Here is a 25,566-nt window from a genome sequence, read left to right on the forward strand (position 1 = left end):
AGACATTAAGAAGGGATGTCCTGATCAAAGATTTTTCCCCTGATGCATTTGGGAGGCATTTGAAAACAGCCGTTAGTCGTATGCTGGGTCCGATCCCTCGAAAGTTAATCAAATCAAACTTTACACTGCAGTAAAGTAACAGACAGCATTCTATCACCATTACACGGTCGAATATTAAATCACTGTAGATATTCTGTCCCAACTGTACCTTCTGCAGGGCAGCCTACATGTTCACAGAGCCACTGCAATGTTCTGGTGACGCCTCGCTCAAAAAGTGCATCGCTTTATCACGATTTCTAGAGACATATCTGCCCCCCCCCCCCACACACACACACACACACACACGTACAGGTAGAGTCTTAAATAAACTCCTGTCCTGCTCCTGCCGACCATGTTTTCATGCTGAACCGCTGGGCCGACGTCAGCATGTTCCCCCTCTGTTTTGATTGGGCTCATTGATAACTGGACTGGTAACATTTTATCAATGTGGCTCCGGTTAATGGTGTATTGACAAAACTGAGCAATTCCTAGATTGGGCTGTGGTCCAGTGAGCAGCGATTGTCAAGGCTTCCCAAAGATTCTCCACTGTATTTAGATTTGGACTTTGACTGGGCCATTTCACCAGATGAATATGCTGTCGGGTAAACCATTCTATTTCAGCTCTGGCTGTATGCTTGGGGTTGTTGTCTTGCTCGAGGGTGAAAGTCTTTTCCTATCCCCTAACAGGCTTCTTCCAGGACTGCCCGCTATTTAGCTCCATCCATCATTAACTCTGACCAACATCCTTGTCCCTGCTGAAGAAGAGTTGCACAAGTGTGTTTTGTTTCATAGGACCATGTAGGATAGAAATCAGAAATACCATTAGTAGTAAAACTTTAATGCAGGTATGTAGCTGGCCGCCTCGCTCCACTTATCGTGACCTTTTACATTGCGGAGACACAGATAAACACAACCTCATCGGCGGCTGGTGAATTCTCATGCGGGGTGGTACAACTGTCCTCTGTGCAACACGGTTCTCTGTAAATCTCTATAAATGTGGCCTTGATCCCGAGAAATAGAGAAAGAGAGAGAGAGAGAGAGAGAGAGAGAGAGAGCGGCTTGGCCTCCACGCCCACGGTGGATCAGCAGGCTCTCCTCTGTCCTCTGTGCTGGTGGATCGGTTTCATCCGGAAAGAGACAGGTGCTCCGCTTGACTTGAACTGTTGCAGCAAACTGAGAATGGTCCCTCGTAACTACAGCTGTGACAGAGAAAGTAAAAACGCCCCGGCGTTGGCGGCTTTTTTTAAACCAGAACGTCTTCCCTCACTGAATGCCGCTGACCCTCAAAGCGCCTCTCCCCTGCCTGGCCCCATACGGCGCACTGCCGTTCAAGAATGACAATGGTCATGGGTGAATGTGCACCTATGTGCTTTTGGAAACGGCGGTGAGTCACCCCTCTCTCCGCCGCAGCGGATATGCGGCGAGATGAAGGCGAAACATAAAAGAGCTGCGTGCATTCGCGACTCCCTCCGTGTGCCAGCAGCCCCCCAAAGGGACGCGCGGCGTACGTGTTCAAGGGAAGAGAGAGAGATGAGAGAGGCGCTGTTTGTTTCTTTTTCCGCCCCGTGGGCCAGTTCAGTGATAAGCCTGGTAGTAATGGCTTCACCATACAGCAGCCACATACGCGGTGCTTGTCTGCGCGCTCTGTGCTATAAAAAGATATCAAATTTAGTACGCCACTCTGTTTTGCAGATGTGTGAGGGAGTGGCCACATGAGTGACAGCGAGCAAGCGAAGGAGCAGACAGCTTTCTTGGTTATTTGCACATGGAGTGCTATGCAAGGGAGACAAGAATGTGTTGTGTAAAATTTAAAAATTCCAGACGCAGCCTAATGACTTAAAAAGAAGGGGATCGGCAGGATTGAGACATCTGCCGTGCCCCCACCCCACCCGCTCCTGACTTCTTCCCGCCGTCCTTGGAGGCATCTATTCAGCCACCCCTCGTAGAAAAGGGTGGATGGGACGGCGGTAGGCCCAGCTTCCTGTGTTGCAGGGCTCCGTTTGTCGGATCCCTGCTAAGGAGAAACCATTAGTGCGCGGCCTGTCTGATTGCCTGGACACACGTAGGGGTCTGTTCATGGCTCGAAGCCAGACGTAAGATAGAACCGAGGTCTCGCTGGAGGAAGGAGGTGATAGCAACTGAACCGAACTGACCAAACAGAGATGGGGGGTGGGAAATAATCACTTCCTAACAGTAGATCTGTTGAGATAGCTCGAATAAATGATCTGTGCATGAAGAGCATGTCTCTTGTGTTATAGAGTGATGGTAAAGTTGTCCCTGAACGGCCTCCCTTTCTACACAAACAGAAGTTAATCACATAAAAAAGTCATAAGGCGCTGTGGCAGAAGCAGGGAGGAAATTGTGAGCTTAGGACGACTTTGCTTGTTCCTTTGTGTGACTGCCAGATTCGCCAAGAGGCATATTTATATTCAAGTCTCATATAGCTCCCTTACCAGTACACCCAGGAGAACTCTGAATGTGTAAAACTCAGACTGCAGCCCTTTGATGCCACTTCAGGTTCACTTGAGGCTTTTTCAGCAGTTCGTTACCCAGTGGACAGCTGAAGGAAATCAGAAAGCTGCCACAGAGAAGTTTGATGACATGGATTTTATACTATGCAAAACATTAAATGTCCTGACTGATGCCTGACATGAAATATAAGCAAGATAAGCACCTGCAGGGAATTGCAAGGGCATTATACTACTTAAAATTTGCTTTCATTACAAGATAAACTTCTAAAAATCACATAAGGGAGGTATGCGACAGACAAAGACCAAGACAAAGTGGTGCATTATGGTAAAAAGGAAGGACAATTATACATGGTTTAAAGACGTTTTAAAACAAAAAGACTTAAAAGGTGTATTTCGCACCTGTTAAGTCAATAATTTAAACCATCTTTTGCTGCAGTTACATCTGTAACTCTTCTGGGGTGTGACTCTAACAGCCTTGCATATTCGGATCACCAAGGAGTTGAATCTAAGTTGGTTTGGACTGCGACTTTGTGGGCAGCAGTCTTGAAGTTTGGCCAGATTCCCAACTGGATTCACATCTGGACTACTGACTGCTCCATTGGAGCACTGGAACATGCTATGATCTAAAGCCCGTTGTAGCTCTGGCTGCTTGTGCGTTCCAGGTCGTCGTATCGCCGGATGGTGAACCTCTGCCCCAGCCACAAGTCTTGCCGTCTCCAAAAAGGATTTCTTCCTGCAGTTAGCATCCCCACAGGATGACAGTGACACCACCACGTTGGAGCATGGAATGTTGTACAGTAAGTTGACACGTTTTCTTATTTCTCGTCCAACTGAAGGTTCATCCTATCATCCTACATACCCTAATAACATGCATTAGGCTTTTGGTTGTAGTGGGAGAACACGTGAAACTGTTTAGGTACTATGAACACTTGTACAATCTTCAGTGAACCTTAAGCTACATACACTTTTGACTTATGTGAATCGGGGCATACAAGTAGAACTACGCATCACGGCGATCCCTGCTATATTAAGTGGCAAGGAGCCCTAAGGAGCCTTGGACATGCTGTTATCTCATCCACGGAGATAGGAAGTATGGACAGGAAACCCAAAGGGAGGGGGAGGAGAGGGCCCGAATGGGAAGCCCAGTGTAAACAGTCTCAGCTTTTAATCATCCCAGCTCACGTTCAGAACTGGCCGTACTTTGATGTTGTCCCCCAGCGCCCACTCCGCCCTCCCATCCCTCGTTCCCAAACGACTGCGCCGAGGGCCGGGGGTGAGGACGCAGAGGAGATAGCGGCCTAGAACAGCCAGGGGGACTCAGTGAGAGGGAGGAAGAGGGAGGTGAGGAGGAGGAGGCATTCAGTACCTTTTGGGAAACTGGGAAAAGGGGGCTGAGGAATGTGAAGTGGTGCAGAGTTAACTGGTGGCCTGCCTTAAAGGAAAAGTCCAGTCAAAATCAGAATTCAAACTGCTGAAAGTACTTTAAATATAAAACTATTACATACTGTTCATTAAATTATACCTTTTTTTTAATTAAGAGTAATTTTCATTTAATCATGTTTATGTGGAGGCGTCTATCTTGGTCAAGAATAGTACTGTCACCTCCCAGTTTGTGACGTCACATCACGGGACCCAAGGCCCAAGTCCCAAGGCTCTATTTGTTGTGTGTCACTACGCGCTATTATCCAAGATGGCGACGACCAGTGCTCTATACGAAGCAGAGAGTGATGAATTAATTAGCAACAGTGATGGGAGTTATCATCATCTGATAGCGATATGGATTTTTTTAGAAGAGTTTCTTGACAGCAACCCGGACTTTTGACGAAATCCAGCCGTACCAGTTTGAGCCAAGGAGACCAAAAAGGGACGATGTGAGTTGAATCTGTCTGCTGCGGCACTACAGCCATCTCCTTATTTTTGTGTTATTCTTCTCAGTTTTTTCTTCTTGCAGATGAAATATCTCAGTGTCAATATCAATTAAAATTAGTGCTGTCAGTTTTAATGCGTTAACTTTGTTCGACCATAACGGCGCCTTTTTTAACGCGCGTTAACAGCATTATTGTTTCATCCCCCCACCACGCCCTCTGGACTGTGTTTGTTTTTGTTTCCCCTCAGCTGACGTTGTTCCAAAATTACTAGAGACTTGCATAACAGACCCATGCTCACTGTTGCGAAGCCCACTTATTTTATGCGACTATGGTCTTCGTTTTTCTAAAGTCGCTTGTTAATTTCACGAGTTGCGGGTTGCAGTTTTGGGCTTGTTTGAGAAAGTGAAGTGGATTGTTTCGGCTCTAAACTAAGTGACACTGCCTCACTTCAGACACCAGCGGAAATATCCCTCCGCCTTATAACGCACTGAAGCTCATCCTGCCATAGGAGCAGAGTTGAAATAAGTTATGTTTTTTCCACTTTTGCCCGACATATTGGAACATCCAACCGCCATGCACGTGGGCATTGTTGCTTCAACAATACCTCTCGTGAATTTCAATGGTGAAGTCCTCTCAAAATCCGAAATAATTGTTGTTGATCACAGCTGTGTAGAACGGTTCCTATTGAGTTTGCTTGTAAAGCGCGGAGAACTGCTCACCGCAATGTTATGTCACAGGATGTAATGTCAGGGGGCCATTTTTGCGCATATTTGGGCAATAATGGCCGCCCCCAGTAACAGCGACGACAATTTATGTCTTTATTTTTTTACTGATTAACGCTAAATTCATTAAATCACCACAAACGTATTAGTTTTAGTTATAGCTAATGGTCCACTGATTTTTCCTTTTTGACCGGACTTCTCCTTTAATTGTAGCTGATGAATCTGGGGGAGCTCTCACAGGTTGACACAGCAGAAAGCACAAAGACCCAGAAATGCAACAGTGAAAAGTTGAAACTAGAAAGTGAAGATAGTTTGAAGTGGAAATAGGTTGAGCTTTAATGACGCTCTCTTAAGAGGATAAACTCAGTCTGCCTCTTCCCACGGAGATCTGGAGAAAAATTACAAACTTCTGGGAACCTCTCCTCTCGTCACTGAGCTCCATTTTGGAAAGGAGACAGAGAGGGAGAGTCAGAAATTCCTCCACACTAGTGTTTATCCAAATAGTGCTGGCCAGAACCCAGCCAGTGTTCCAATGAACGTGTCCATTCAGCGGACAGAGGGCATATATCCAGGGAGAACCCAGTTGTAAAGATCAGACGGGCTAACGTACCAAAGGGAAGTCTCATGACTTGGATACGCTGAAGAAAGCAGTGAACTTCCTCTCTCCCCACTCGTACATGTTTGCCTCCCTCGTGTTAGCAAACTGAATCTTTCAAAAGGAAATAACACTGCAGTAAGCAAACTGCAGGAAAAGTTAATTTAAGAATCCTGGTAAGACGTTAGTGGGACTCAAACCTATTAAAAATGTGATATGCACCGACCAGAACTGGCTCATTTTTGGCTTGAATGGCCCTGCCTGCTGACTGGCTGGTCAGAATGTATAAAACTCAATCTTATTCAGCAACACACCTTAGTGCTGTCAGGGTGTGGTAATAAATCCAGTAACACTCTTCATGTGGATGCTGCCACTGAGGGAAGGAAAACCTAGTCAGCCATTATCAGGTGTTTAGGATGAAGGTGTGGGGAGCGAAGAGATGTAACAAGCTGCTGAAATGTCTATGTTTCATTCATTGAGGCTGGGAGGGAAGAAGAGAAGGCCAGACTTAAAGCAAATAACATGATGAAGCGATGAAGCACAGCGAAGACGCTCTGTTTTACTCTTTTGAGATTTAAACGTCTGTTATGGAAGATCGTGGATGTGAAAGTATTAACAGCCTTTTGGAAATCTCTAAGTTAAGATAAGGATCTACAGTCTCCACAATATTCCACTGTAGCCCGTTATGAGGGAATGCTGCAAAATCAAGGACACAATGCAGACTAATGTCCACCATGGCTCTGCGCTTGTTCAGGAGGGAATGAACTGACTCTGTAAAGTGCCTTGGGATGGCATCTGTTGTAAATTAGTGCTATATAAATAAACTGACTTAAGTCATTTAAATAGGTAGACTGTTGTTTCAGTAATGCTAGCGGTGTTCACCATGCTAATCACTAATATATGATTACTGGGATATAAACTCTGCCAGCTCTGTGAATATTTTCTTTCTTTTTAAAAAGAACAAAATGCATTTGCCTTAGAGTCATTGTTTTACACTGACCGCTCTCTTACACACAGGGTGTGACGTTACATCTGCTTCTAACAGAAATAGTAAATAATAATCGAGGCAGCAAGGCAAGATGAAAGGGTTTTTATTACGGCTCCCATTACCAACTTACATTACAGTTCTTAAATGGAAACCAGAATCAGATAAAACTGCTACCTGCAGGTCAAGGTTTTACAAGAACCGCATATCAGCAATTGACCCCAAAATTCTGATCAGAGCCTCTCTAGTAAAAACACGCCTGCTGGACGGTTGTACACAAACGATCCTCAATCAGATATGTGCCGCATAGAGCGTAATCACAAACTGTGCTAAATGCGGAAGACTGATTACAAGTGAGAGCGGAAACATGCAGAGAATTTTCCCATCAAACTTTGAAACCTTCATCCTCCTCCACCACTGGATAATAAGAGCTGAAAGCGGCTGAGTGAAGCTGTCGGCAGAGGCAAGAAAGAAAAGAAAAAAATGACCTGTTAGAACAGGTCTGTGTGCTAACAAAGAGCATCCTGCGGCATAACATCACCTCTGTGCACTGTGTGTTGGAGGAGAGGGTCTGCATAAAGTTTACCTTCACGCTTCTAGACAGAACCACAGTGGACGATCTGACACACTGAAACCAGTAGATAATTATGCATGGCTAGGTGGGAAGGAGAAAGAAGAAGCCCCATCAATCTCCATAACTCTGCAAGGTTTTGTGGGGTGAAGAAAAAACAAACTAAAGAAAGTTGGAGATCCCAGAGAGCTGGAAGCGCACTTGATCTGAGAAGGGCTGCGATGTGTGTCCGTAACATGTTTTCAACGCCTCACACAGACGCGGCAAAGTCAGACACGCTTCCCCTCGAAGAAGGAAAACGGCAGCGTCTTTTTCACCTCGCCTAATGCGACGAAGACGCGTTAAAGCCTCGTCAATTACGGCCAACTAAAGCGTCTGGCTCAAGGTTCGCAGACAGATCTGCACCTGGTGAGCGAGGAGAGACAAAATCTTACAGTACATCACATCTGTCGTCCGGTTCCCCTGGAAACCGCAATTAATCTATTCACACAAGCAGGAACCTTAATCTGCTCCTGCATCTTACATATGCAAACTAAAAAACGTCCTACTTGCCAGGCTAACGGCATATTTTCTCATCATAATGGTGGAAGGGGGAGAAAAATTAAAGGCTTCCATTGTTCTCAACATGATTAAGCCGTTCTTTAAAAGCCTTGTGCCACACCTTGATTGAGTGCATTGGATGAAGACCAGATTCCGAAAATAGCTGACGCAAAACAAAGCGGTCACGTTGGGAAAGGTACACCTACAACAGTTGGCAACCGCAGCCGACATGTTTTTCAGATTATCCAAACAGTCTTGGGTGTAATAAAATGTTTGCACTCGGCGCTGATGAAGAAATTCAGATAATCTGTCAGGTCATGATAGGTATGGAGATGAGAGTCTGACAGTCGTGCACCAGTCGAACGGCATGCAGCTCGGGTCGGACGTTTGCGTACACCCATCATCCGTGTCAGTTCCATAACTACTCCGTTGACCCCAGACGGAAATTAAATAATGTACAAATCTCATATCAATTTTGGCCTTTCAATTATGTGTTCACACTTTGCTTTTTTAATGTACAGCTTTAATGACTTTTGAAAGCCAAATGGGTCATACAAGTTTGAGTTTACAGTCCAATGTTTATGGCGCAAGCGTGAGGTTTTTATGACCCTCTGCAAGTTACAGATCACTGCTCCATTTGTAGTCATTGTCACCAAGCTGCTGGCTGAGTATCTGACAAGGTAAACGGTCTGCGCTTGGATAGCGTGTTATCGAGTCCTGAAGACCCCGAAGCGCTTTACCCTATGTTCAGTCACTTACCCATTCACACACTCGCGGACGGTGGTGAGCTACTTTGCAGCCACCGCTGTCCTGGGGCAGACTGACAGAAGCGGCGCTGCCATCCAACCGGCGCCACCGGGCAAAGTAAGTGAAGTGTCTCGCCCAAAGACACACAGGAGACCCACAGGTTATAGGATGAACTCCCTAGCTCCTGCGCCACTGTCACCACATTAGATGAGGATGTTCCAATCATAAATATTATAGCTCATTTTCATTTGGTCAGTATTCTGGTACAAAGCTGACTTTTAAGCATAGTTCCTACCTCCTAAAATATGTGTAAATTGGTACTAATTCAGAAGTTTAATGATATAACCATCTATTTTTCCCTTCCAAAATGAGTTCTTATGTAGGTTTGTTCTCACTGTCCAATTGGAGAACCCAACTGAGGGTTCAATTCAATTCAATTCAATTTTATTTATATAGCGCCAAATCATGAAACATGTCATCTCAAGGCACTTTACAAAGTCAAGTTCAATCATATTATACAGATTGGGTCAGATTATACAGATTGGTCAAAAATGTCCTATATAAGGAAACCAGTTGTTCCATTCGTAGCACTGGCAGCGAAAGGGACCTTCAGAATGATGCCAACTACCGTGACCATGCTTGGTAGTTGGTACAGTGTTCCCCAAGCAATTGTAGCTTGCTATCTCAATCTTTGCTCCTCGGTTAGAAAACCTTCTCCGAAAAAAAAAATAAAACAATTATTTGGATTGCCCATCTTCTCAGTCCCCACTGATGTTAAACTCACTTGTAGTCAAAATGTAGTCAAAATGTAGGGACTGTGCCAGGAAGCATGCCTGCTATGATTTCTGTTATTAGCAGTGGTCAAATATCCAGCCCTAATCATGCCAGGAGCTTGTTGACGTCTTCAAAATGTGTGGTTTCTAAGGGAAATGTGTCCAAATACTGGTGGGCTAGATGACTTATTGTGTTAGAGCCAGTATGTGTAACCCTGAACCTGTGTAGATTAAAGTTGAACTCCTGAACATCTGTCATTAAATTCCATTGTAGTTGTTATAGCATCGCTCCACCCTGGAAAAAGAATGGTTCAGACACATAATCAATAGGCCAAAGTTAATATGACATTTATGCTGATCATGACAGCAGTGGCGGATACAGGCAGGGGCACGGGAGGCGCGCGCACCCCCTTTTGGAGACCAAAATTATTTTTTTAGAGCGGGCGGGCATTGGGCGGAAGCTGTACTTTTTTTTCTTTTTTAACCTCGGAGTGGCCATCGTTCCATTAGTACTATCTTTGATGTGTCAATCAAACAATTTAACCAATCAACTCAACGACAGAAGACAACATGCTAGCCAATTACAGCTGGAGAGGGCCGGTCGCTTGGTCATACAAATACCCTTCAGAGAGAAGCAGGCGCAGCTTGGCTGTGGTCACCGTCGGTGTCGGTAGTGCGGGATGGATTTTCGGTCTGATTACCAAATAATTACAAGAAGAGACAAAGAAGCAAGCCAGAGCGAGCTGGAAGCAGCGCTATTAATTTCTGTTTGAAACTTCAGCATTGAAGTCAACACTGGAGTAAACATTGACGCTAGGAGGGTTAGCTAGACAGCTAGGAGTAGAACTAAGCAGTAAAACTGCCAAACTGAAGAAACTTGGGTTACTTCAGGCAGAAGGGAACTCTGCTTTGTTTTGATCCTTGTGCTCCTAGCTGCTGTAATTACAGAACCTCTTCTAGTATGAATTTTTATTTCAGTCAGGGTTCAGCCTGACACCAGTGCTCATGTTTATGTATGCTAATGCTTGACTTTTGAGTCAAGACACAGCTCTACAGGTTGCTGTATCTCACTGTTAGTTTCCATGCCAAACCCAGCATAAAACCTGCCCAACTAAAAAGAAAAAAACAAGCCCAAATCTCAAGCTCTCTTATGTTAAAAGCGCAGAAGTATGAAACACATGAGAACATGCCACAATGTACACAAAATGTACAATCTGTCAACCAAATAACACACAAGATCACTTTAACAATCATGATATATCAACCGAAAAAAAAAAAAATGTCAATGGCTTCCCAACATGAGTAATAAATCTACCTTAATATAAATGTAATTTCTCTTACAGAATATAGCTCAATCAAACATTTCTCTTTCACACAGCTATGAAATATTTTTAAGTTGATCAGTAGAACTCAATCCTCTCTTGGGGCGTTTACATTGACCAATACAGTTTCATAGTGACACTTGATTAACCATTATTCTTTTCTTGTTTTATTATAACAATCAATATTATTCATTATAACTATTATTCATTGATGATGTCAGATTCGACTCATTTAAAAAATAAATTGACCAGTAAAATGAGTTCAATGAGATGGTATTTTATTAAAAGGGTTTTAGTTTTCTTCCAGACATAGACAACTATTTTGATATATATTTTGGTAGTAATTCTTTCTAAAATCCCAACAAATGTGAAGTTTCCCAAATTTTTACAACCTGCCCATAACCTATTTTAGTTCCAGCTAATTGTGTTCAAAAGAAGCCTAATTGGGTGGAAACCTGGCTAATTTGGTAACACTGAATACACTATTTCTTTTTGTTAGATTTTTTTAGATTTTGGGATTTTATTGAGAGTTTGTTTCTTAGCACTGTAGGAGTTGTCACAGAGGCACTGTTCAGCCCGAAGCATGTAAAATGCTTTTTTCTTTTTTTTAAAGTGTGCCCCCCTGAAAGTGTTATGCCCCCCTGTAATTTGTTTCTGCAGCCGGGTCTGTCCGAGCATGAATTTGAATTGCTCACAGCTCAGATCTTGCGTTATTACAACGCAATTAAAACAGTTTCCAAGCAACTTGCATATGATGAACGATGAGAGTGAGAAAGAGATCTTTACATCATATAAAGATGATCAACCATCAGGATCAACATTCAAGCAGGAAATGAAGTTGTGGCACACAAAGTGGTCATCATCAGTGGAAAAACCCAGCTCTCTCCCTGAGATTCTAAGGAAAACAAATATGAAGTGCTACCCAAACTTTTATATGATTCTTCACCTTCTGTCAGTTATACCTGTTACAAGTGCTTCTGTGGAACGTGCTAACTCTGGCTTTAAAGCAGTGAAAACTTTGCTAAGGTCGACTATGGGACAAGAAAGGTTTGTGGCTTTGCTACTTATGTATGTCCACAAGGACATTCATGTAGACATCAACAAAATCATAGACATATTTGCCCAGAAGCATCCTAGAGGGTTGACATTTGTAAACCCATTATCATCGTCATCATAAAGTTGAAGGTGTTGTAGAAGAGAACAATATTCTTTGTCAAGTCTTACTTTTCTATTATAGGCTTGTTGTTTAACTTCACCATACATGTTCATTGGTTTAACTTACTTTAAAGTTCTTTTTTCTCTCAACATAGTTTATCTCGTTAAAATATATTCAAAACTCCTTTATCACTTGAACCATAACAAACTGTTCTAAGTCCTTGGGTCTTTTTAAGTCATTCTTTTCTTAATATAGTTTATCTGGATGAAATATATTGTTAAAATACATGTATATTAAAAATCCTTTATCATTTGAACCATACCAAACCATTCTTAAGTCCTTGGGTCTTTTTATTTAATTGTACTAAATAAATATCATTTCTGGAAATAAAGAAAATCTTTGTTTGATTAATTGTTGATGAGGCCATTTTTTTTCTTCAAACTACTTTTTAATCTTGTGCATGCTGTAAAAACCAATAAATTTTGGCTTAAAAATCCTTTTTCAATTACAATAATGTAATCATGCTAATTCCACTTATGTTCATCCATTAAAATGATTATCAATTCAAAAACCCTTAGATGAATAATTAGGGTAGTGTGAAAGAGTAAAGATGGCATTCTTTGGTTGTTTAGCCTCACATTGTCTTGACATGACTCTTAGGTGCGCGCCCCCCTTTGAAAAATCCTGGATCCGCCCCTGGACAGTGTGTAAACTTCTGACTCCTGCAGCTATAGAACTTAGTAGAGGTGTGAAAATCATTATTAGACAGCAGATGGACTGTTAGAAACAGGGGGCGGCGGGGTGGGGGGGCACTTTCACCGTTTATTTTCATCTGTGTTCTCAAAGGGGAAAAAAAACTACTTTGGAACGTTCCTGATCTGGATCATTAAGAATCTCGATCCTGTTCATAGATTCTCCAGCAAAGGCTAAAAGAGCAAACGTAGCCTGCCCCCAAAACATGTGTTGGCAGGTTCGACCATGTGAAAAAAGGAGGATCAGACACCAAGACGTCGGGAGGGGCAAAGGCCGGGTTGGATCAAAGGTGAAAGCCTGCCGTGTGGCCGCCGGTGCTTCGCCGCTTACCTGCATCAGCTTCCCCTGCGCTTTGCCCGCACTTCCTCCCACGAACTCCCCTTTCAGGACGATGGGCTCTCCCGTGGGCTCCTTCACCAGAGTCACCTTGATGACCGCTCGGAGTCCCGACCGCTCCGACTCCAGGCTCGGTTGGCCACGCACCACCTGCAGGGCCGCCATGAGCAGCCACGGCCAGAGCCCGGCCATGCGCCGCTGAGGGACGGTCATGGCCTCGGCTGCAGCGGCGGTGCCCGGCCGCACATAGTGGACTTCGTCAGAAATAACAACCCAAGCCCTCAGGAACAGGTCCCGCTTCTTCCCTTTCAATCTCTCTCTCTCTCTCTCTCTCTCTCTCTCTGTCCGTCTCAGTAACTACCTGCTGAAGAGATTAGTTGTAATCCAAACTGTTAACGATGAAAGGCTTCCAGCAGAAATCCTAAAACTTCCATTCAGCATCTGGGTTTCAAAATTCAAACAGCACACGTTACGGGAAGGGGAGTCTAGAGCCGTGACAAGAAGGCCTAAATGAGCCCTGATTCCAGTGTTTATCAACGTGAAAAGTGGCACTCCGGTGCAGCATGAAGGAACCTGAAGCGTGCCCTGATTTCCAAAGCGCCGCTCCGCATCACACCAGCCAACTCGGGTCTTCTCGTTCGCAGGTTGTTTCACTCCCCCTCTCTAACAGATGACCCCCCCTCTCTCTCCCTCTCTCTCTCCGCTGGATCAGATCCCGGTCATGTCGTACGCGACTTGTGTTCTTATATTACACCAAGACGCAAAAAAACAACCCTTTTTCAGTCACATCGTGTGAGCAAACACGAGCTGGGCGAAAGTGTCAGGAGAAGAAGAAGAAGAAGCGAGCCCCCGTCTCGCGGACGCCACAGATTCTGGATAAATCCACCAAAAACGCTCGAGAGCCGCGGCTTGAACTTCAAAGGCTGGTATACAGGTTGCCGCCGGAGAGTTGGGAGTCATGCTGGTGGATAAAAAAAAAGCGAAGCCGAAAAGTTATGCAATGTGTTTTACAGCCGAGGAATTGCGAGGGAGAGGGGGAAAAAAGTATAATCCTCCAAGACGCTGTTCGGTTGAGTACTCCGTTATATCTAATTATTAACCGGAACAGACAGTTTTCTTGCCGAGCCTTTGTAACCAAGCTGGCTCCGACACCGAAGCGGCTCCTGTAAACCTGCCATGAACTGGCGTTCTACAGTCGCCTCTTAATTACACCAAGTCGTTGCGTTAAGAGCCCGAAGAAGGTAGGCTTTCCCCCGACTTCAGAGCCTCCGCGGCATGTTGAGAAATTAGATCCGACCCTCCTGAGAGCACCGAGGGGGGAAATGAATCGTTCATCAAGATCACAAACAAGTGAACGGAAAAAAATAAACTGCCCAAAACGCGTGAGAGGATAATAGTCCAATCTCCATGTAGTCCCCCTGAAACGCTGGTAGGGTCCCGGGACAGCGTGGTTATGACACCGTCCCAAAAGTTTATCTCCCGGACTCTCTGTCGCTCCCCCGGGATCTCATTGTCGCTCTACCTGCTCTCAGTACCGATGCCTTCACGGGAAAGCGTAAACGGAAGCTTCACCAAACTTTAACTAAGCCATATATAAATTTACCAAATCATTTACGACAAAAAATCTAAGAAATATAAATTACCAAAAGAACACGTGGCGATGCATTTTAAATCGTTTGAAGAGATTACGGTTAATTAATAGCACGTTATCATTGTGATCGTGGAATCTTGTTAATTAGGTAATATCATATTCAATGTGAAAGCTCAGGAAGTATCAGAAACTGTATCTATACAGCCCTAGGAGAAGACAACCAAAACGTCTTAAACGTAAACAATTATAGAGAAACGTGATTTAAAAAAACATTAATTCCAGTTTCCGAATTGCACTTGAAGGCAGCATTTGGAAAAAGCTGAGGGAGATGCCCCGGGACGTCAGAGCTCATCAAAAACAGGGGAATGGCGCCCCCGTGTGTCCTAAGGGAAAAGGGATTTTTTTTATTAACGCTTTTGCCGTAAATAAACCACTCAGCTGCAAAGTATACTTTGTTTTAATAAGAACTGGGCTCTAAAAATCGTGACATTAACAGGTTTAAAAAAAAATGTTTCAGACAAGAGGAGAAAATGAAAAACAAAAGATGACTGAAGCAGTCTACACCAGTCGCCACTTCTAAGTGATCAAGAAACCTTTACAATTTTACCAAATATTCTAGTGACGTAAAGAAAAAAAAGCATTTTAATAATAAATCTACTGCTACAGAGGTTATGTTTTAACCTGCTATAACACACAACACTGTTGTCTTAAATGTTAAAAAAATGTCAGTTGAAACATCTGAGTTGTGTTTTGCCTTACAATTCATGAAAATCAATTCCAAGGTTTACATGTGAGAAATTGCAGTGTTTAAAAACATGTACAGCAGTTCGGATGAAATTTAAATTGGTTCAAAAGAAACATATAACAGTTGGTTAAATTATTGTAGTCACAATAGAAGAAAGCACAACTGCACAATCACAAAAAAATAAATATATAAATTTAAATAATTGATGTCAACAATACAACATTTTATCCCCAGGAAGGACTCATCGGGGTGGAGACTGAAGGCACATTGTGGACTAAGCCGGTACTTCTTGCCGCCTGCTGAAGGAATCAGTCAGCCGAGATCTAAAGAAGAGATGTAACCCACCTGTCACTGGCACTAAATAAACATGTAATTCTGTTGCTCCACTACTTTTACTCTGCACGCGCTCCTGTATGGCTCTGTCGGGCCTTACCTAAGAACCAGAATGGGTCACTTGTGCTGTGCTGCTCATCTTAATCCCGACTGGAATCTTCAACTGAGTTGCTCACCACAACACTTGTGATTTCATTGTCTAGATCAAAGGGAACCTTGCCAAGATAAAGAAAAATAGCAAAAAAGTATTTTTTTTTTTAAAATCTACGTTTTTGCACCAGTTCAAGACATTTTTAATGAGATGCCACAGAAACCGATGGAGTAACCGGAGTTTACTCGGGGATAAAAGGACACGGCTCCTTTGCCCCACCTGTTGCTGCACACTGCTGGTGAGATGGGTGAAATAGGGCTGCCATTCTATTCCCTCCCTTACTGGAAAATTTGGAAATATTTCCGTTTATAAAAAGAAACACAACTAAAGGAGAACCTACCCTCTCGTTAGAGCTATTTTGGAAACTGTAGCAAAAGGTTTAATGCTCTAAACAAGAAGCTAAATCATTATAAAAGCCCTATTCCATTTTTCTAATGGATGTTATTTTATTTGTGTTTTTTTAAATGACTATGCATACAATATTTAATATACTAGTTTTACCAAAGTAGAAATGACCTTAGCTTTACAGTTTAAAATAAACAGAGTATATATGTTGGCTTTAGATTTGTGATCCTTTGTTTTTTAATCACTGTTATACCTTATACCGACCCACGTCCTGTATACACATTAAGCACATTCTCATTCTCTAGTCTTTCCAAAGTCTGCAAAAACAGATGCTACGGTACATTTCCAGGTAGTTTTCAGGGTCATTTCCTTTAAAAAAAAAAAAGAAAAAAAAGGTTAACTGCATTTGCGACAGACTGGCGACCTGTCAAGGGTGTACCCCGCCTCTCGCCCAGTGAATGTTGGTGATAGTCACCAGCAACCATGAGGGATTAAGCGTGTTGGAAAATGGATGGATGGATGGTTAACTGCATTAAGAATGTGTTTGGCATGAAGGCTTACCTCATATATAGCGTCTTCAGCCATTTGCTCAGGTACTGAAACCACAAGCTCCTCCTCCTCTTTATATGTAACTACAGGAGCGCAGCCGTTGTTGTCACATGATATGGCAACACTGGGGTCAGAGGAAGGCTTTGGCACAGAGGCAGGTTTCTCTGTGGTCTCGACTTTTACCAGACAGGCACCGGGTGAGGTCTGCATCACCTCATCTGCAATCTGGAAAACTACATCCAAGTTAACGTCGGCTTTTCTCACCCCCTGGCTTTCCATACTGTGCAAGCTGCCGTTGAGGTCAAACACAGTCACAGGGCATTCTGCCTAGAACGTTTTGTTTCAAAGGGCGGGGTGGTTTAGACATCAGATGTGCTTTTTAAATTACTGTTTTGATGTACTGGGTTAGTGATTAAAACGTGAAATCTCATCCACTCTGACTCACTGACCTGGTAATAACTTCTGGGGGAGAACAAGCCAGTCTGAAGGCCTGCTACGTCTGCTGCAACCAGGTCCGGGTGGAAGCAGTGGTACACTTCAAACGGGAAAAGGAAGTCAGGGCTTCAAGCTCCCATGTGACTCCATCTGCATTACCTTGCAAAAGCATCCATACACCTTCAACTTTTTTTTCAAGCTTTCACCAATAAAAATCTAAAGAGTGCAGCATGCATTTCCGTCCAGCACACTTTAATCTGATGCCCCTAAATACAACCCCGCGCAACCAGATTCACACAGAAATCTCTTGATTAGTAAACGGAGCGCGTGGTTCCATTTCAGGGCAAAGCAAAGCTGTTGCGTGAAGGCACCAGAAGTTTGTTTGAGAACATGAGTGAATAAACAGCATTGTGAAGATCAAAGGAACACAGCAGACAGGTCCGGAATAACAACGGTCTCCCAAGCACCGAACAACTCGCCCGCTGTCCAGTCCGTCACCCGAAAAACGAAGAGAGCAGCACCTATGAAAACCTACCAAGACATGACCAACTTACCTAAACCGACGAGTCAAGACGCTTTTGGTCACTTTGGAGGAGATGCAGAGATTCACAGAGTCTGTTTACCGACAACTGTATTATTCATGAGCCCCACAGCTAAATTGAAGAGTAGCCAGATGAAAACCAATGCCAAAAGAAAGCCACAGGAAGTCCCATTTAGTTTGACGCATGAATGGGATATGGTAAATCTGCACAAGAAGACGGTTCATTGGATGAGGAGAGATTCACAGTTGAGGTGGGAGAAACCGTTGACAGAACAGCTTTTACACAAACACTTGGTAAGTCGGGCCTTCATGAGGGGGGGGGGGTTGCCTGTTACTGGCACTGTTATTTTGGGGGTCACAGGCTGAAAAGTTCGGGAAACTCTGATATAGATCATAGCATGGTCATGTTTTAAAATTACCTAGTACCTAAATTACCTAAAGTCCAGAATTAAATTTGAGTAAGAATACAGAGCAAGTCTTTTTTTAAAATTCGCACTCACAGATATGCTCCGTTCAATTTGACTAGGCGTGAGCTGTCATGTGGAGAAAAATTAAGAGGGGGGGGGGGGGGGGGGGTGTATTACTAGGTTTTCAAAGATGGTATAGACCAGGGGTCACCAACCATTTTGGGAGCTACTTCATTGCTATCGTGTGATACAAAGGTCTACCAGTAGTGACCTTTGAACTAGAGGAGTCAGAGTTCCCTTTAACATTATGTAAAAAAACAAATAGCATATTTTTTTATGCTTTTTAGATAGTATCATTTTAAATCTATATACACAGGAAGGATGATTAAAATGTAAGAGCAATGAAATAAAATTAAATGGGTTTATGGTAGGTTGTGCTAGTTTTAGAACAGGGTCATGGGAACCACATGAGGTCCTGGGGGGCCCGCGGGCACCATGTTGGTGACCCCTGTTGTAGACTAACCCTAAAGAGCATGAAGCTGTAATTCCAGCAACAAATGGATTAATGAAGTATTGGCTCACTGGGGCTAAGTATAAATGCATGTCACACTTGTTTAATTTTTTCTGAGCTTTTTTTTTGTTGGGGGGGGGGGGGATATGTATAAAAAAACAACTTGAAAAGTGTAACCTTTCACTCACGCTTCACAATTATGCATTACTTTGTCCTGGTCCATCACACGGTATCCCTGTAAAATACAGTGAAATTTGATCCACTGTCAAATGCTTGAAGGGGTTTGAATACTTTTGCAAGTTTACCTGAATACCGTTTTTCAACCCTGTGGATCGCTGTATGCAGATTTAACCTACTTTTCAGCTGATTTGCTGATTTGTCTTTTTTGGAGGGGGGACCCCGCACAACGGTTTCATATCAATTCACGCTGCCACCATGACCCCTGCCTTACCTGTGGGATAGTAGCCAGGTTGATGCTGGGGATCCTGAGAACTAAAACTGCTGACGCGCGTGTTCCCATTGTTGGGATGAGGCAGGAAGGCCGGCTGAACCTGCAGGGCTTTGGATTTTGGGGCTACTCCGGTGCAGTAGTGACTTGAAGGCATCAGCCCCTCCTTGACGAGAGGTAGATTAGGGGGGAACGCTGCAGCGGGACCCCTGTGCAGGTATTGTGGTGGGTCCTGGGTTCTGCTCTGAGGTCTCATGGCCTGGGTGCTGCTGGCATGGTAGGGATGAGCTGGGGACTGCTGCTGAGGCAAGGAGCATCTTGCACCTGCACACGGTTTGACAGGAACATGTGAGACAGATCAGGACAGGGCTCAGGACTGGCTTCATCACAGCTCACTTACGTAATTTTGAAGCCACGTCCTTTTCGTCCCTGCCGAAACCTAAACGCTGGTACCGGTTGGGAAGGCGGGAGCTGATGTACTGGCCGGATTTCAGCTTGGCTTTGTTGTCCACGGTGAGCCTGACCAGGTTCTCCAATAGATGAGGGCAACTTCGCTGGAAGTTAGGGTTGTGGAAGTGGTGGTACAGCCTGTTGCCTTCCGGTTCTCGGTGGCCGGCGGGCGGGTCGACTTTTTTAAAGCCGTAGAGATTGAGCTGGCGGACGAAGCTGGAGAAGTTGGTGGTCTTAAAGAGGTCGGCGGCGCTGGAGGTTCCGGAGCCCGGGGACAAGATCTGTGTCTCGAAGAGCTGCTGGTCGATGACGATCGCCTGGCCGCGGCTGTCCCAGCGGACGGCCCCGTTTCTGTTCACCAAACGCCAAAGTTTGGCAGGAAAAATGTTGGGGTTGATGTTGCCAGGGAGGCAATTGTTAGGAGCAGGATCCTCCATGTTTCAATGCGTGGAGTGGGAGCAGGCGATGCTAGCTGCAGGCGGGGCTCCCCCTGAAAAAGCAACGGACAGCATGAAGCCCATCAGCCGTTGGGATCCGGTTCTCACCGGGTGAGTAGCATTTATTCCTGGATACCAGAGTCATAAACCTGAAAACGACCTGCACATCTGTTTGTTGTTATTATTATTAGCGGAAACCTAAACAAAATTCTGCATATTGCAAGAATGTTCGATTACATTTCGGCCATTCGGCTAGCTTTAGCAGTGGCCTTAAACAGCTGTAAAATAAGCGTTGAAACTAAAACAAATCTCTTTGTAATGTTCTTTAGAACTTCCTAAAACTTCAATATGTTTGTGTATATAATTTTAACGCATACGCCTAAAATAAACCCAGACTAAGCGCAAACATACCTTGGTTCACAGCGCTTCAAAATGTGGAGCGTTTCCTGAAACGTTAGAGCTTTAAAGGTCTGACGTTTCCATGGTGATCAGGTCCTGGATCCAGGTCCTCACAGGTTTCATCGTGTTCTAAAACTGTAGCCTAGAGCTCAGACTGCTTGGAACCCTTTATCTGTATATTACACATATTATTGTTTGTATTACATATATATCAATGAACCCAGATACTTTGCCTTCCTCTGTATTATTCATTTGGAGGTTAAGTGATCTGGGTGCAAAAAAAGCCCTTTTGTTGTGCATCTCAACAAATTAGAATCAAGAACTAAGAAATAATTGTGTGTAACCAGGTGGTTTATTGGTTGAGAACAGTGGTTACATGGAGTGGCTGTAAATTCCCACCCATTTCAGGCCCTTGAATGCATCATGTCCTATTTCCCCACCTTCTTCTGGTTTGCAGCATTGTTGGGCTCATTAGTGTGTGTATATAGGCACCAGGTGTGCCTGCCAAGCTAGCAGTGGAGTTGGATCTCAGATGAATTACCTGCTGTGTTAGTCTGGCTGCTGTTCCAGGAATTGGGATTGTGGATATTTGTGTTGCTGGAATCATTTCAGTGGCTTTTCACTGCAGCATCTGAAGGTACCAGCTTTTCCATTTTTTTTTCTTATGTCTTATTTAGTGATGGCTCGATGAGGCGTCATGAAGTGTTTCGACAAGGTGCCAAACTTTATTGATACTGTGCCGATACTGTGTCACTGAATACTGACACCTGCTGGACCTTAAAAATCCCCACATACCTAGTTGACAGAGTTAACTGACACTGATTTGATGACCTTGCATATACAATATTTACAATTTATGTCATTGTATGTTGCATTGTATTTTATATTTCCATTTGAATTTAAAATATATTTGATTATTTTTTTTTAGATACAGTCAATAAATAATGTGAAACTGTATCATAACGTAATAACCTCTAAGTAAACATGTTGTGAATGAGGATGCTTGTGGACTGGCTTTTTTATTTATTTTTTTACAAATTTTTTGCTGCCATGTCCTTTCAATGCACCCCCCCCCCCCCCCCCCCCCCCACACACACACACACACAGCTTTAATTCTCCATCACATAACTTTCACATCGCGCATGCATTGACTTTTTCAACAATTTTCTCTTGCGGTTTTCAGCAGCAACGGCATTGTTTCTTATGGTTTAATATTGTCCACATGCCTTCTTTAAAGATTTCTAATTCTACTCGCAGGACATGCGCACTTCCAAGCTTATTTCCTGTCATTGCCATGGTGAATCACGTTATTTGCGTTCCAGTGATCGGGCTTTTTTTCATGCTCACGTTCGATGGTTGATCGGGCGCTGTGTTTAGTTACCTGACTAATATCATCTGTTCTGAAATCAGACATGCTGAGTATGACAAAAGGAGGAAGAACTACTCAGAGTAGCAGCTTTCTACTCAGTGTAGATCAGCCGTTTTTTCTGAAACGACGCTCAGAACAAAGACGCACAGCTCAACCTGCCCAACCATAAAGGCGTCTGCCCAACCCATCAATCAGTGGTGCGCTCCGATCAGCACCTGGCGCTCACAGAGCGGGGCCAAGGTACTCCATCACACCAAAGTCGCAAAATGGTTAAAAAAAAAAAAAAAAAAAAAAAACTTGGTTTATTATTATTTTGTTTACAGTTCAGCTTGGATTTTATTTACTGCGCAGCATAGCTTTGCTGTGCGCGCTGAATCTAGATGCTGTGCGCGAATGCACACGCGCGCAGTTTAGAGAGAACAGAAACAGTTTGGCGCGTCAGTCAGTTCGAAACAGTTCCTGTATCGGTCACGTGACTTTCCCATAGTGATACGCGTGTCCATAGACATCATATACGTAGACGCGTCATAGGGCGCAGGTTCGCACGTCAACGTCACCGCCATATTGTATGTGGCAGAAAAAAGTCGAGTTCTGTTATTGTGAACGTGAATCAGAAAAGATGCCTCATTCCTGTGCTGCAATAAATACACACACACACACGCGCATATATATATATATATATATATATATATATATATATATATATATATATATATATATATATATATATATATATATATATATATATATATGTGTGTGTGTGTGTTTATGTGTTATGAATACAAGGATAAATTTGTTAAATCTAAACATTGTGGTCTTCATTATTTCATAAACCCGTGTCACATGTGAACCTTTAGGAACAGACTTTTTGGGTGAGTATTAAAGAGGTAAAATTAATAATATGAGGAAAAAAAAGTCCTAAAGTAAAAATAAACTAACAAACACAAAAGTGATAATGTTATGATAAAAACATCATATTATGAGAATTAAGGGGGAACATTTCCAGAATAATCACAGTTTGCAGAATTATTTCACTCCTGGAGTAATAGGGCCAGGTTAGATTATTTTAATTATTTTATTCTTTAGAATAAATTCAGGAGAATGAAGCTAAAGGGATACGAAAATAAACTTGTAATATTACAAAAAAGAAATACTACGAATACAAAGTATATTCAGAGATTAAAGTCCCTCTGATACTGTTTAAGTGACTGAGTAACTGCCGATTTGCCACATTTAAGATGGCGGACGCTCTGACGCATCGCAGCATAGGCAGAACCCGCCCAATGACGCGTCTACTCTTATATTATGTCTATGCGCGTGTCACCATAGACATATATAAATTATATTATGTCTATGCGTGTCACTACCCGATCTGTACCGGTAGCACGATCCGTAGCATCAGCTCATTTGCGCGAGCGCGAACAGAATAACTTCCGGTAGGAAATATTTAGTTTTTCTTACTTTTTTATTCTTTTGTATTTTTTCGAGGCAGGGGTTTCTTTTTGTATATCTTAGTATTTAGATAGATTAACTTTATTGTCCCAAAGGAAATTTGATTTGGGTTACAGACTCTGGCTGCTACGTAATCCAAACTATGCGTCACACTGCATTCACACATAAAACACTACTATAAAAATTCCATTATAAGACAATAAATGGATAAAGAATCATGTTACATTATATTTACAATAAAAAAATTGAAGGAAGAGAAATAATAATAATAATAATAATAATAATATAATAATAATAAATAAATAAATATGTATAAAAAACGTTCTTAAAAAAATCTGTTTTAAGAGAATGAATATAAAAAAAAAGCATGTGTCAGTTTAAATGTTGAATACTGTTGCCTATTCCACAATTTACTGCTTAATGCTATTTGTTGCTTTAATGGAAAGCGGAACAAATGAGTTCTTATAGCCATTTAATCTACAGGCAGGGACTCTAAGACATCGACCTGATGGAAGAAACTGATATTCTGAATAAAGAGTATGAGTGGGGTCTGACATGATTTTCTGGGCCTGTCTGGTTATTGTATCATTGAAGATGGTCTGAAGTGAGGGGTGTTGCTTGACTACCATCAACTTCATTGCTCTTTGGGTCAGACAGGTAAGTTTGGCCTTCATTCGGACAGACAGGTTACCAAACCAGGCAGAAATGCCATACCTAATGATGCTCTCTATAACAGCATGGTAAAAGAGCAGCATGACTTTCTGACTGACACCAAAGGCCCTCAGCCTGCACAGAAAATGTAGCCGCTGCTGGACCTTGTTGCAGACATAATCAACTTGAGCAATCCATGATAATTTATTGTCGATTATTAATCCAAGATATTTATATGAATCTGCTTGGGCAATTAATTGATTGTGGATGACCACTGGAGAGTGGTCTCCAACCACCCTAGGGTCAAAGATCAGTTCTTGTGTTTTTTGGACATTAAGAGTCAGAAAGTGTTCCTCGCACCACTGAACAAAGGTTTTAATCTGCTGTCTGTAACCAATTAGGTCTGATGTGCCTGAAATGAGGCAGAGAATAGCTGTGTCATCTGAAAATTTGAACACATAGTTGTTTGGTGTATTACAATTGCTGTAGTTGGTGTATAAGGTGAACAGAAAAGGTGAACTTACACACCCCTGGGGAGCGCCAGTACTGATGTTAAGAAGATCAGATAAGGTCCTGTTCACCCTGACTTGCTGAGAACAACTAATAAGGAATGAATGAAACCATCTGATAATATATGGATTGACATTCATTTTTTTCATTGTAGACAGAGGAACATGAGGCTGGAGAGTGTTAAAGGCCGAACTAAAATCAACAAAAAGCAGTCTAGCATAAGCCTTGGGGTTTTCTAGATGTTTAGTCACTAGATGCACTATGCCATTGCAAGCATCATCAGTGCCTCTCCTACATTTATAAGCAAATTGGTAAGGATTAGTTGTGGACCCACATCCAATCTTAGATAATTTACCACCAGTTTTTCAAGACACTTCATTACAACAGAAGTCAAAGCGATAGGTCTAAAGTCTTTGTTCTCTTGTGGGCAGCGCTTTTTGGCAACAGGTATAATAATTGCCCGCTTCCACAAAGATGGTACAGTATGAGTGTCAACAGATCTCTGAAAAATTGGTCTCCAAGCATGTGTCAATTCATCTGCAAAAGTTCTTAGTAAGAAAGCTGAAATACCATCTGGACCTGTGGCCTTATTGACATTAACCTGCTTGAATATCTTATTGACAGTAACATGATCAAAATCAATCCTGTCCCATTCCTGTGGGACCACGTCACAAAGTATCGTGTCATTTTCAGCAGAAAAATCATGATTATCGAACTGTCCATAAAAGGCATTCAGTTCATTTGCTTTTGTCAGTCCATCCACAGCATAGATACATTTTTGTGAAGGTTTCATGTTAACAGCCAATTCCATAGAATTCCACAAGTCTTTTAAGTTCATGGATATCAATAATTTTTTCTCAATAGCCTTCTTATGATCTTCTTTTGCTTTTTTTAACTTCTGATTTAGCTCCTTTTGTATAGATTTTAATTGTAGGCGATCAGTGTTCTTAAATGCTTGTTTTTTCCGGTTAATGCAGTCTTTAACTTCCCTTGTGATATAAGGCTTGTTATTGGGGTAGATCTTGGTTTCTTTTGTTGGTATCACAATGTCAACACAGTATTTAATATAATCTGTGATTACATCTGTGGCAGTGTCCAAATTCTGCTCCTCATAGAATATTTTCCAATCTGTAGATAAAAAACAGCCTTTCAATGTTTCTTTAGTGTCATCAGACCAGATATGAACTGTTTTAATTTGGGGTTTCCTGCTTTTAAGGGCAGTTTTGTATGTGGGGATCAGATGAATAACATTGTGATCAGAGCTGGATAAGGGTGGTTTGGCTCTATAAGCCTGTTTTATGTTACCGTAACACTTATCTAATGTTCGACTTTCCTAGTAGGACAGTCAATATATTGTTCAAATC

The 25,566-nt window shown here is 42.7% G+C and overlaps 2 protein-coding genes and 1 long non-coding RNA gene across 5 annotated transcripts in view; 1 reads left to right on the forward strand and 2 right to left on the reverse strand.

Moving 5' to 3' along the window:
• Positions 1-14,420, reverse strand: part of LOC105916568 (E3 ubiquitin-protein ligase RNF43) — a 125,768-nt gene extending 111,348 nt beyond the window's left edge. The window contains exon 1 of the mRNA XM_012851122.3: positions 12,873-14,420. Within this exon, the coding sequence (XP_012706576.2) occupies positions 12,873-13,091 (219 nt within the window). The 5' untranslated portion in view covers positions 13,092-14,420. The remainder of the gene's footprint in view (positions 1-12,872) is intronic.
• On the forward strand, positions 13,051-15,594 carry LOC110366775. Its single transcript, XR_002426972.2, has 2 exons — positions 13,051-13,169; positions 15,449-15,594. It is a non-coding gene; the product is annotated as an uncharacterized LOC110366775 (long non-coding RNA).
• On the reverse strand, positions 14,913-20,285 carry hsf5 (heat shock transcription factor family member 5). 3 transcript variants are annotated; one of them, XM_021309802.2, is made up of 7 exons: positions 20,233-20,285; positions 19,335-19,874; positions 18,938-19,258; positions 17,042-17,127; positions 16,605-16,817; positions 15,648-15,762; positions 14,913-15,537 (listed from the first exon to the last, which is right to left on the reverse strand). In XM_021309802.2, the coding sequence occupies exons 2-6, from the start codon at positions 19,819-19,821 to the stop codon at positions 15,688-15,690; spliced, it is 1,182 nt and encodes a 393-aa protein (XP_021165477.2). In that variant the 5' UTR covers positions 19,822-19,874; positions 20,233-20,285; the 3' UTR covers positions 14,913-15,537; positions 15,648-15,687. The 3 variants fall into 3 exon arrangements, with proteins under 3 accessions (XP_021165477.2, XP_035999299.1, XP_021165476.2); XM_036143406.1 differs by having other exon boundaries at positions 16,605-16,919; XM_021309801.2 differs by lacking the exon at positions 20,233-20,285 and having other exon boundaries at positions 16,605-16,919; positions 19,335-20,105.
• Between the last annotated feature and the right edge of the window lie 5,281 nt (positions 20,286-25,566).

Source organism: Fundulus heteroclitus, chromosome 11 (genome assembly GCF_011125445.2).
Source record: "Fundulus heteroclitus isolate FHET01 chromosome 11, MU-UCD_Fhet_4.1, whole genome shotgun sequence".
Taxonomy (NCBI): domain Eukaryota; kingdom Metazoa; phylum Chordata; class Actinopteri; order Cyprinodontiformes; family Fundulidae; genus Fundulus; species Fundulus heteroclitus.

Excerpts from the sequence above, each read along its gene's own strand:
- hsf5 (XM_036143406.1), bottom strand. The coding sequence starts at position 19,821 with ATGGAGGATCCTGCTCCTAACAATTGCCTCCCTGGCAACATCAACCCC. Across the intron at positions 17,128-18,937 it reads ACCTGGCTACTATCCCACAG|TGTACCACTGCTTCCACCCG; the intron begins GTAAGGCAGGGG and ends TCCCGTTTGAAG. Across the intron at positions 15,763-16,604 it reads CTGAAGACGCTATATATGAG|GTTCCCTTTGATCTAGACAA; the intron begins GTAAGCCTTCAT and ends TATCTTGGCAAG.